Source organism: Sorex araneus, chromosome 11, assembly GCF_027595985.1.
Source record: "Sorex araneus isolate mSorAra2 chromosome 11, mSorAra2.pri, whole genome shotgun sequence".
NCBI lineage: Eukaryota > Metazoa > Chordata > Mammalia > Eulipotyphla > Soricidae > Sorex > Sorex araneus.
In genome coordinates this window covers 25,216,516-25,228,131 of record NC_073312.1, presented here as the reverse complement: position 1 = coordinate 25,228,131, position 11,616 = coordinate 25,216,516, and the positions used below count along the sequence as shown (strand labels likewise).

The following is an 11,616-nucleotide window of genomic DNA, read 5'->3' as shown; positions in this document are numbered from 1 at the left end:
CTCATTCCGAGCCCAGCCTAAACGCCAACACCAGTTGTAGCTGGGAAAGCAGAGGGCAGCTCAGATCTTGGGGCCCTCCACGGGCTGCCCCCCTGTAGCCAGCCCGTCCAGGACTCTGTTCACTGAGCTGGCTCTGGCCACACAGAATTCCAAGCAAAGAGCTATCTCACTAGCCCAGAACTAACAGCTCATGGCCCAGAGTTGGTCAGAGTTGTTCTGGTTTGAGGTTTGGCTTTGTGGGGGCAGGGGTAGAGGTGTGTTGGAGGGGCTCCTCAAAAGTGTGCAGTGCTGGGGATTAAACCTGGGCCCTGGGCATGTCAGGGATGTACTCTAGCCCCATTGAGCCACCTCCCCAGCCCTGAGTGAGTAGCCCGAGGATGCACGTGGGCCTAGGGTGCTACGGTACCGCAGCAGGGTGCCCGCTGCCCTGAGCAGCTTGCACAGGGAGACTTGCCTTCACCCCTCCAAAGACAGCAGCACCCCCATGTATTGGGGCGCTTGTATTTGCCAAGGGCTTGGCTTGCACTTTTCTGAGTCCCACTGGGCCCAGTCCTGGAGTCAGCTGAGGGCTTCCTGTGCTTGCCAGTATGTAGCCCAGGACAACCTCTCTCCTTCACTGCACAACCTCTCTCCTTCACTGCTCCCCTTGGTGAGAGGCGTGTGTGGAGCGTCTCCAGCGCCTGAAGATGCACAGCTGCAAGCAGGCAAGACACTCCCCATCTTAGCCTCCTGCCCTTGACAGTATCTGTGTAGGGCACTAGAGAAGGAATGAGGCCTGAGGTTAGAGCAGGGCAGTAGGTAGGAAGAAACCACCTTTCCACCAGGGATACCCATGAAAAGTCGGATGAGAAAAATGGGGAGCAGGACGCAGGACCGGGGTGAGGCTGACCAGCCCGTCTGTGGGTGTTCATAGTTCTACAGCCTCACCAGACTCATTCTGAGCACCTGCCTTGTTGGGAGTCCAGAGGCCTGGTTCAAACCAGCCTGCTAACCTAGATGATCTTTTTGTTTGCTTGCTTTTGGGGGGCCACACCCAGCGGAGCTCAGGGGTCACTCCTGCACTGCACTCAGGGGTCACTCCTGGAGGGATTGGGGAACCATAAGAGGGGTCAGGGACGGAACCCGGATCTGCAGCCTGCAAGGCAGACTCCCTGCCTGCTCTGCTCTCTGGCCGCATAACCTGGGTGAGTTTAATCCACCCACCTCCCTCTCCCTCTGCAGGGCAGTCTGGGGCCTGAAGGGTGAGGAGTTGAGGATTGTAGTTTCACACTTTTCTTCACCTCTACAAGCACGTCCTACTTTTTTTTTTTTTTTTTGAAGAGGTGGGTTTGTTTTTTCTTATCATTTCCCAAAAATCCAGTGTATTGAGGGTGGGGGGCACACGGGGACATCTCTCGCAGCAGTGGCCGGCTCTGCCCGGCACGCCCCAGTGAGTGACAGATGCAAATAAGCCGACGGTGCCGCAGCAGGCCGCCCGCTCCCTCCCCGGCTCGCTGGTTCTTCTCCCGGCCAGCCTTCTCCTTCCTTTATCTTATCAAAGCCCCGTAATTACAATCGCTATTTTGTTTCCTCGAATCTGCAATCAGAGCTCCTGGGCCCAGATGAGCGAGCGCCTGTCAACCTGATCGCTGAGTGACAGCCCGGCCACCTTTCTCGGCCGCCCCCACACTCCTCAAACACAAATACACACACACACACACACACACACACACACACACACACACACACACGCCCAAGCCTCCTGCAAACACAAACACACACTCCTCGCCAACACAAACAATTCCTCTCCGCAAACACGTCCTTCTGGGGACCCAAACACACACACTTCAGGCTCTTCCCAAAGCATCCCTCGCCCCCCACCAAATTCTCCCGCCGCCCCTCAAATCCACACTCCCTGGCGGGCGCGGGCCGCCGGGGCCGCCGCGCCCTGCTACGCGCGCCGCTCGCACCCGGCGTTCAAAGCGTCGCGGACCCTCCGCCTACAGTTCAAATGCAAATCGCCAAGTCGGCGTTAAGCACTTGGGGGGGCCCCCTCTGGGAGTCGACACCCCTCCACCCTAAAAGGGGTCTGCCCCTCCCCCCACCCCCGAGGTCTGCTTGTCCCGGCGGCCGCTTTCACCTCTGCGCCGAGGGCAAGCTGAAACGGCAGCTCCTACTGTGTGCAATGGGCCGACCCGGGGATGGAGGGGTGGGGGCGGGGATGGATGAAAATTCCAGGCTGTCTGCGGGGCGCCCCGTCGGCCCGGCCAGCTCCAGCGCACAGAGGGAGATGTGGATTGGGCCCCCACTGCGGGCAGGAGCGCGCTCGGCGCCGAGGAATACAATGAGGGATCAGCGGCGTCGCGGGGGCTAAATATCGGGGCGGGGCCCCGCGCGGGGGGTCGACGGGTCGGCTCGCCGGGAGCGCTCGCCACGCAGCCGCACCTCCCCGTTTTTTTTGCCCGAAACTTTGGGTGCGACAGGGCGAGAGGAAGACGGAGAGGACCAACAACAGGACCCCCTCCCGGCGAAGAAAGGGACGCACGAAGGAAGAAGTCGGGCTTATCGACTCATCTCCCGGCCTTCTGTTTAATATTGGGCGCCCGGGACACTCGGGGAACGCGCGGGCCGCGACCCCGAGCGCAGATGCCCTAGAGGTGGCAGTGTGGTAGCGTCGCGGGCACCGGCGGGTCCCACCTCGCCCACCAGAGGGCGCCGGCGCCACCTCCCCTTCGCGCCCGAGCCGGCAGCCACGCGAAGGTGTGCGGTCCACGGCGCATTGCCCCTCCACCCTGGCTCCTGTGGAAGCACGTCTGAAAGCTCCTGGAGAGGAGACAGCGGCCTGCAGCCCTGAACCCTGCAACAGACAGGGACAGGTCACCTCCTTTACACCCTTCACCAACTGGAGGGGAGAAGGTCCTCTAAGGATGCATTAGAGGACTGCCTTTCCAGTGTTGCAGGGACACTCTAGAGAGTGTCCTCAACATCAGGCTCTTGGCTGTTATCAAGTGGCTCTCTACTTGTCCACTAATTTGCCCAGCAAGAGGTGTGGGTGGGAATAGGTCTGGCCCTGCCAAGCTCATTCTGTCCCTCTCAGTGTGTCTGGCCCCAGGCTATCTCAGGAGGTCACCTTTTGTGTTTGTTTGTGGGACACTGAGCCCTCCCACCCCCCCAGGGGCCGATGAACTGCTGACCCCGGCTTTGGTCACAGACACTATGGGAGCCCATCAGGTCCATCTTTCTCTTCCTGGCTCTGAAACAGCAAAGCCCAGAACCATCAGAGTCCAAGAACAGAGCCACCCAGACCGGGCCGTGTGGTGTGAGCGGGAGGCTGACTCCCAGGGGCCCCCGCTCTGCCCCCATATGCCAGGCCACCAGGATTCTAGTTTCCCTGTCACCCAATCTGGCCAGCCCCCTCCATCTGGTCCCCGGAATCAAGTTTCTAAAGGCCCAGATCAGCTCAAAGACTGTCTGCAAGACTGAAAGGAAGAGCGGGGACTGGCCACCACCCTACCCTTCCCAGGCACTCTCAGGGCCGAGCCCCCTCGTGGGTTAGGGATGCACATTCCTCGGGCTGCTTAAGCCCTCTTATCTGCTCCCCTGCCCATCAGCCTGAGTGCTGACAGAGGCGCAGACTGCTTGTTTGGATGCTGATAACCTCCTGGATCGGCCCTCCCCCACCTGGAGGGGCTGGAAATGGGCTTGAGGTTGGGAGGTCCACTCCCAGCAAGGCAGTAGAAACCCGGCCCAGGGAACAGAATCCCAGTTCCCCCAACCTCCCCCAAGCCCAGGGCCACACTCGGTGCTGCCAGAGTGCCACCTGGTGGTCCCTAGGGGAATACCACCCCAGCAGGAGAAGAAGCCACACAAATGAAATTAATTGCAAAAACCACTCCAGGCCACTTTATTTCAACCTTTATCCAAAAAATGTAAAAAGTGTTACAAATATGTAGCCCTGAGCTAGGGCTACAAGAAGAGAGAGAAAGTACCAGGGCAGAAGTTCAGAATTCCTCCCTGGGAAAAAGGAAATCCTAGATAGGTTTGGCAGAGGCTTAGAACAAAACCAGGATCCTGTAGACAACACGACTCTCTCCCAGCACCCCACCTTCCTCTTCAAAGGAGAAGACACATTTAAGATTTTCAGAACTTGTACAGGAACACGGTGCATGGCACACACAGCAGGGAATCCGCTGACCTGGGGAGAGTGAATACGGGGGTGTCAGCATCGGCCCATCACCTGCTCCTCCCTCCCTGGCCCCAGCACCCCTCTCCCACTCACCCAGGACTAGGGCCTGCCCCCCTGCTTCTTAGCAGGCAGGATGGAGCACAACTCAACCTCATCTTCACTCTCCTCCTCACTCTCTTCTTCCTCAGAAACATCATTGCTGATGGTCACTGGGGGACACACAAAGAGAGACTGTTAAAATGAGATCCCTCTTGGGCCTGGGAAGGTGCCCGAAGGACTGAGAATTGGCTTTGCAAGCACGGAAGTGAAGCACCAGTACTGCTGGGTGTGGCCCAAACCCACACACATCACCCACCCACTCCACACCACATCATCATTCAAGTCCTAGGCTCACAAGGCCCCTGGCCTCCCAGAACTCAAGAGATAAACGAGGTGAACACAGTGCACCAAGTCCCTATCATTTGCCCTGGGATAAGCTCCAGGGAGGAGGGAAGCGGAGGACACTGGTGGAGAGCTTCCGCACTGGGGCAGAGGGTGGGGCAGGCAGGGACCCGATGCACAATTCTCTGGAAGCAAACAGCTCTCACCGATCTGGTGGCGCCCAGTGATCCTAACTGGACCAGACCCTGATTGCAGACGGAAGGTCACTGGCGGCTGGAGCTGGAAGTCATCCAAACTGAGCTGGAAGAAAGACAAACACCCAGGCCTGGTTCAGCACATCTCCGGAGGAATCCCGAAGCCGTCCTGAAGCTGACCCCGTCCCAACTCCCGCACCCTGCATGGTCAGAGAACTCACCATGGGCTGGCAGGACAACTTGAGGTTGGCCACAGGGACAGCAATCTCCTGATGGTCGTGGTTCCGGGCCACCACTTCCACCACGTTACACTCGTCTTTGGCCCCCTCGGTGAGGCAGAGCTGGGAAGGGTACAGGGGTGTGGGGATGTCTGCCCAGGGGCCGACTGACACCAGAAGGGGTGGCTGCTCCCCCTGCACTTGCTCAATCTATAGGTCTGGAAAACCGTCCTCGTTTTTTGAAACGGAGGGCGTGAAATCCGGAGGCCCCCCCACCCCCGGCCCTCACCATGGTCAAAGCCAGCACGTGCTCAGCGTCGTCCTCCTCCTCTACCTTGAAGGTGAAAGAGCGGGTGTGGCCAGAGAGCTCACAGCCTGTAAGACACAAGTTGGGGTCCGCGCGCGCGCGTGCGCGTGTCGGCGGCGGTTGGTGGGGGCGGGGGTTCACGTGCGGCCCGGACCCACCGGCCACTTACACGCCCACTTCTCGGCGACACCCGGGGCGCTGAAGCTTGGGCGCGGGCCCGCGTCCCTGGCGCCCGGGGGTCCCACCCGCCCCTTCGGCTCCAGCTGCCGCCGCCGCCGCCCAGACCCCCGCCCGCCCCCACGCACGCCAGACAAGCAGCTGTTCCCCGGCTCCCCCGCAGCGCCGTCAGAACCCCCGCCCCTTTCCTCAGTACCGAAGAAGAAGCTGTCCATCGTGACGGGCGCCGGGAAGCGCAGACCCCCGACGGCCCCCGCCCGGGATCGGCTCTCCTGGCCCAGGAACGCCAAGGCGGCGGCGGCGCCAGCGGCCATGCTGCAAGGGCCGTCCCGGAGCTCCGCCCCCGACACGTACAAAGCCGCGGACTCCCGGCGGCCCCGGCCCCGCCCCTTAAAGGAGCCGCTCGCTCCGGAGGCGAGAGGGCGAGTGCGGCCGGGCTTCCCTCGCCCTGACGACGGCGTACCGCCGCGGGAGGGGATCACAGCGCGGAAGCGCGGGTTTGGGATTCCAGTTTAGAGCCTCGGTCATTTCCTCGCCCCAGGTGCTCTCTGGGCGGCTCCCGTCTCCCTTGGCCTCTAGCTCCTCGTTACCCTCTACCTCCCCCTCTCCTGCAACAAAGGTTCAAGATGTTGATAACGGAAGAATCCGGCCTCTCCAACGAAGGCAAGTCTCGGGACAGCTTTCTTATTTAAGCAAAGGGAGTGCACTCAAACGTGTCTTTGCTCTGAGGCGAGGAGCCTGAAGACGCCTTGACCCTCAACCCACTCTTCTCTCCTAGTAAGCTTCGGGCTTGGATTTAGAACCCAGAATGCCCATCTTCCTGGCAGGGAGCTTGCCCTTATTAAGGATATTAGCCCAGATTGTGGCACTGTTGCTCCTGGTGGACATAAACGTTTTTCAGTTGTTTTGGTATGGTTTTTCAGCCACACCTAGAGGTGCTCAGGGGTTACTCTATGATGATGTGCTCAAGGACCCCGCCTGGCAGGCTCCTTATGGAGGTCTTATGGGGTGCCAGATATTGAACCCTGGCTGGCTGCCTGCAAAGCAAGTATCCTACCCAATCTCTCCCCTCTTTTGACCATATAAATGCAAATCTACCCTCAAGTGCCCTCTGCCTTGGACTCCTTGATTTCATAATTTGCCCTTTTCCCATCTTACACCTTTTTACTGAGGCATGGACAAACTTCGGTCATTATTCTTTATGTGGCAGGAACTCACACAAAGGGGCTGCCTAATTCACATCCAAGTTATAACCATTAAAGTCAAGAGCTAGTCTGCTTTCCTTAGCCTTTGCCTTGCCTTGAGAAAACCTTTTCCTAGAAAGCTGAGGGGTGGAAGGGCTGCCTTGAACATCCGGTTCCTGTTGGAGGGCCGGGGAAGGGTAGCACACTTGCTCCAAGAGGAGGCAGGATTGACAGGAAGAAAGGACAGGGAGTTTTATAAAGAACACCACCACATTGACTTCAAGTTTTATTTTGCCTCTTGCATGGTCTTCAGATAGTTTTACAGTCTGTTTTCTACAGGAACTGAGCTGTGATCTAAACAATCAATGAAATGTCATTCCAACCTTAATAAATACTCGTAACCATAGAAGATAGCATAGCACTTTACACAATCCTACAGTGATGAAGGTACAGGCCTGGACACCAGCTTCGTTGCTGGCATCTGTGACCAGAAAACCAGCCAAAGTGATCATTAAAAGCCCAGATAAAGCCGTAAGCAGAGTTATTAAAAATCCTGATTCCATAGGAGGCTGACCCTGAAATCCTCCAGATAAATACTAGAATTGTCCACAAATGTACAAAATGTACTTAAAAGATAAAAATCAAATGATTATTAGGTCATTTAAAACAATATAGATCTTTCCTTCACCTCAGTCCTTGAAAAAAACAGGTTCCAGTTTTCCAATACACCATGTTCTTCTATGTGCTGAAGGTTCTGCCTAAAAATGAAGATCCTTCCTTCCTCCCACCTCTCCTATTCAATGCACATTCACAGGTCTTAAAGTCACTTAGGTACCATTAGGTACAATGCTTTAATACTCAATGCCCACATTGATGGAATTCTATGATGAAAAATGATCCAAGTGGTTTTCTCCTTGCCTCTTCCCACCTCAGCTCAAAGTTAAACAGCTGATTAAAAACAATAAACTGCAGGGAAGCAAGATGACAAATTAATGTTATGAATTTCTGGTCATAGAAGTCAGCCAGCCATGATGAAAAAGTGATTCCTGCAGAGGATACCTGTTAAGCCTCATGCTCATAACCCTTAAAAACACCAAATTTAAATAAAAATACGTGAAGTTCTCAGAATCTGTGGTTAAAGGAAAAAGAAAAGGACAACCATAAGCATTGGTTAAAAGTGTGCTCATTCTTTTAAAAACATACAAACATGCAAGAATTAGACTGATTTAATAAAACCAGTAGTAACAGGTCTTGAAATTAAAGGACAACTGACCAGAGGGCAAAAGGAACCACCAATCAGTCCCTGCACCCTACCAGGCAGATGTCAAAATTAACATTTCACATGCTGACCTGCATTGAGGGTAATTTCCAAAAGTTACTGCACTCTGCAACCATTAGTATTAAGAAGTTAGGCTCTCTACCCAAAGTGGTCACAGCCTGGGCCTAGGTAGGAGGCACTTCAAAAATAAAACGTCTTAAAAAAAAAAAAAAAGACAAAGGTAAAGAAAATCCACCTTCCATTGATATACATTATTCAAGGTGGATCCCTGAACCACACCTTTTCATTTTCAAAGAAAGAAATTACAGAAACAGTAAACACAAAAGATAGTTAGGTCACAGGTAGTTTATGTACAAAAATTTTACAAGTTTTGTCATTTTTAGGCTTTGTCACAAACAACTGCACATTTGTCCCTACAAAAGCACAACATGCCTGAACCAATGGTCATTACAGGAGACGACTGGCTGTGGCTTACAAAAAGCAGAAAAACTTCCATAACTGTAAGTGTTTAATTCAGCTTTTAACTATGCTACAGCCATCCCACAGAGAATCGCCACCTTGAAGCCTCTGAAGCTCACTAAATCTTATCTCTGCCAAATCCCCAAAGAATGAAAAATACTTCATTCAATTAAGCAGAGGAGGATGACAAATGTTGATCACTCTTAGGTGAGAAATGCAACCACACTGGATGCACAAAACAGTGCCAACTACATTTATTGGCCCCCCCTCCCAATAAGCCCAAGTAAAAAGTCTTGACACCTAATTCAAGACACAAAATAAGGAGGCCCATATCTCTGCTTCATGTAAGATTTGAGGCAATACTATCTTCTTCCAACCTGTGAGTAGTCTGAGTGAGATTTCAATAGTCTTCTTTGTTTCCAATCCCAATTGGCCAATCTGCTGTCACTCCAGAGGCTAAACTGCATGAAGACCCTCCAACACCACCCACCAGGTGAAGTTAAGAGACTTTTGGACAGTTTACAGTTACGACATAAATGTTACAGGCTTCGACCAAGTATAACCACATCCTTCGGAAATCCTTCCATTTTTGCAATTTCGAAACAGCCTAACTTGCTGTAAAATTCCAGAATTCTTTTATCATCTGGTCTTACTTCACAGAAAGCCCCCCTGGAGCCTACAAACAAAACAAATATTCAAAATATAAGTAAAATGTATGGACATAAATTATAACCAAATATTTAAATTAGATCACAGTAGTTTACTTCAGAATTTAATAATATTTAACAATACAAAATACTATCTTTGAATGGGGGGTTGGAGAAGGGTTTCCCACACAGTGGCTCAGGGGATCTGGGGGACACTCCCAGAGATGATCAACTTGGATATGGGGATGGAATAGCTGAATGCTGGGACCTGGTGACACAGATCTCTAGGGCCACTCCTGGCAGGGCTTTGGGTGAGATGGAATTTATGCAGTACAGATCATCAAATAATTGGGCCTTCTTTTACTTGGTGCACTCCTGGTAAACTCTCTCTGGTGAAGTGTTGGGCCATACCTGGCTGGGTCCAGTGGTGCCAACTAGCCACAGAACCAGAGATTAAACCCAGGCCTCCAGCATGAAAAGCATATTTTGCATTAGCTCAGCCCACTGAGCGACTACCCTGGCCCCAGGGGAAACTAACTAAGTGATAGGCCTAGTAATTTGAATGCGGTGATTATTATTTAAAATATAGAAAATTCCTTATTTTTGTGCCACACTATTAGTAATGCTCAGGGACTATACTCCCATACTCCAACTCAGGGTACCTTGCAGTGCTCAAGGTATCATATAGTCCTGAGGCTTCTGTCTGCAAAGCAAGTGTTGGAGCTACCCCATCTCCCTTTTATTTGGTTTTTGGGCCACACCAGGTGATGCTCAGGGGTAACTTCTGGCTCTGCACTCAGCAATCACTCCTGGCGTTGCACAAAGACCAAATGGGATGCTGAGGATCTGAACTTGGGTTCACCACATGCCAAGATAAGTGCCTTGGGGCTGGAGCGATAGATAGCACAGTGGGTAGGGCGTTTGCCAATCCGAGTTCAATTCCCAGCATCCCATGTGGTCCCCTGAGCACTGCCAGATGTAATTCCTGAGTGCAGAACCAGGAGTAACCCCTGTGCATTGCCAGGTGTGACCCAAAAAGCAAAACAAAAAAGAGAACAAGACAAGAGCCTTACCCTCTGTACTGTATCTCTGGCCCATGTTTCTTCTTTCTTTTGTATTTGGGTCACACCTGACGATGCTTAGAGCCCTGGCTCTGCACTCAGGAATCACTCCTGGCAAGCTCGGAAGACTATATGGGATGCTGGGGTCAACCTCGTGAAAGGTAAGTGTTTGCTGAACCCTTTAAGCTTTCTCCCTGGAACCATAATGTAATTCTTGGAGCTGGAGAGATACTTTAACAGGATAAGTGCTCGCTTTGTATGCAGAAGCCCAGGTTCATTTTTCACATGGTCGCCAGCCCATTTTAGAATGTGATTCAAATTATTACATTTCATATATATAAATTCTTAACTTTGAACCTTGGTTCACCGCATGCAAGACAAGTGTCTTACCCTCTGTACTACCTCTCTGTTCCAGAAAAAAAGAAAGTCTTAACTGTCAAAAGGGCCTCCATTAAAAATTGTAAAAATTCAACAGGTGGGGCCAGAGTGATAGTACAGCAGGTAGTACGCTTGCCTTACATTGTGGCCGATGTGGGTTCTATCCAACCTCCTATATGGTTCCCTGAGCACCACCAAGAATAATTCCTGAGCGCAGAGCCAAGAGTAACCACTGAGCATCACCAAGTGTGGCCCCAAAAGAAAAGATAAAAATTCAACATGAGCACAACATCCCCGGAAAAGAAAACCTTTGGAGAAGAGGTTGTAAGAAAACTCAAAGCAAAGGACACCTTCACCATTTTTTTAGTCAAGAACTTCTGCGAGACCAAAGGCAGAAACTTTCAGTCTTTAGTCAATAAAACCTGGAAGTGTTATATACTCTAAGACATACCTCATACTTAAATAATTCAGTTCCAAGCCCAACTCTAAGGAATTATGCTTTCTTCAGCTGTTCAAAGTACTTCATATGAATGACGCAAATGATGAAGATGCAACAATAAGCTGTGTTCATGCTCATACAACCATTCTCTAATGGGGATTAACCACATGCTCATTTCTGTGTCACCCAACAGTTAAAAGGGTTGTTCTGATTTATTCTTCTCTGCTTTTATTTTTGGGGGCCACACCTGGCTATGATCAGGGCTTACTCCTGATTCTTTGCTAAGGGTCATTCCTGGTGGTACTCAAAAGAAAATATGGGGTGCTGAGAATCGAACTGGGGTCAGCCACATGAGAAGTAAGCACCTTACATGCTGGTCTATCTCTCTGTCCTTTAACTTTTATTTTAACCCCTACAATATAATCCTGTCCCTACCATGTTCAAGCAGAAAGAACTCCACAAAAATGTACTCACCATTAGCCTTCAATGAAGACAGAAGGCAAGCCATCATGCTTTTAGCTACGCTTGGGTCAGTCACTTTCTTGTGAATATCCATCTTTATCAGAGAAGGAAAGTTGGCAAGGAAAGTTTCTGGTAACACTTCCTGTTCTTCATGGAAACTCAACATTATTTTCTGTAACAGGAAGAATCTCTTGAAGGAAATATACCACACACACATATACAGACACACACATATATATAATCCAAGTATTGAATTTAACAATAG

General features: G+C 51.8%; 2 protein-coding genes across 2 annotated transcripts in view; both read right to left on the bottom strand.

Annotated features, from left to right (window-relative positions):
• Positions 1-3,867: 3,867 nt before the first annotated feature.
• NPM3 (nucleophosmin/nucleoplasmin 3) lies at positions 3,868-5,846 on the bottom strand. The gene is made up of 6 exons (XM_004616336.2): positions 5,639-5,846; positions 5,248-5,333; positions 4,962-5,081; positions 4,753-4,846; positions 4,259-4,374; positions 3,868-4,174 (listed from the first exon to the last, which is right to left on the bottom strand). The coding sequence occupies exons 1-5, from the start codon at positions 5,754-5,756 to the stop codon at positions 4,265-4,267; spliced, it is 528 nt and encodes a 175-aa protein (XP_004616393.1). The 5' UTR covers positions 5,757-5,846; the 3' UTR covers positions 3,868-4,174; positions 4,259-4,264.
• A 1,053-nt stretch (positions 5,847-6,899) lies between these two features.
• Positions 6,900-11,616, bottom strand: part of OGA (O-GlcNAcase) — a 33,931-nt gene continuing 29,214 nt past the window's right edge. Inside the window, exons 15-16 of the mRNA XM_004616334.3 lie at positions 11,364-11,523; positions 6,900-9,040 (exon numbers count right to left, since the gene is read on the bottom strand). Coding sequence (XP_004616391.2) covers positions 8,904-9,040; positions 11,364-11,523 — 297 coding nt within the window. The 3' untranslated portion in view covers positions 6,900-8,903. The remainder of the gene's footprint in view (positions 9,041-11,363; positions 11,524-11,616) is intronic.

What these genes read in the sequence shown, in the direction of transcription:
- NPM3 (XM_004616336.2), bottom strand. Translation starts at nt 5,756, where the DNA reads ATGGCCGCTGGCGCCGCCGCCGCCTTGGCGTTCCTGGGCCAGGAGAGC. An exon ending in GATGGACAGCTTCTTCTTCG is followed by an intron (nt 5,334 to 5,638) that starts GTACTGAGGAAA and finishes TGTGTCTTACAG; the next exon opens with GCTGTGAGCTCTCTGGCCAC. An exon ending in CACTGGGCGCCACCAGATCG is followed by an intron (nt 4,375 to 4,752) that starts GTGAGAGCTGTT and finishes TGTGTCCCCCAG; the next exon opens with TGACCATCAGCAATGATGTT.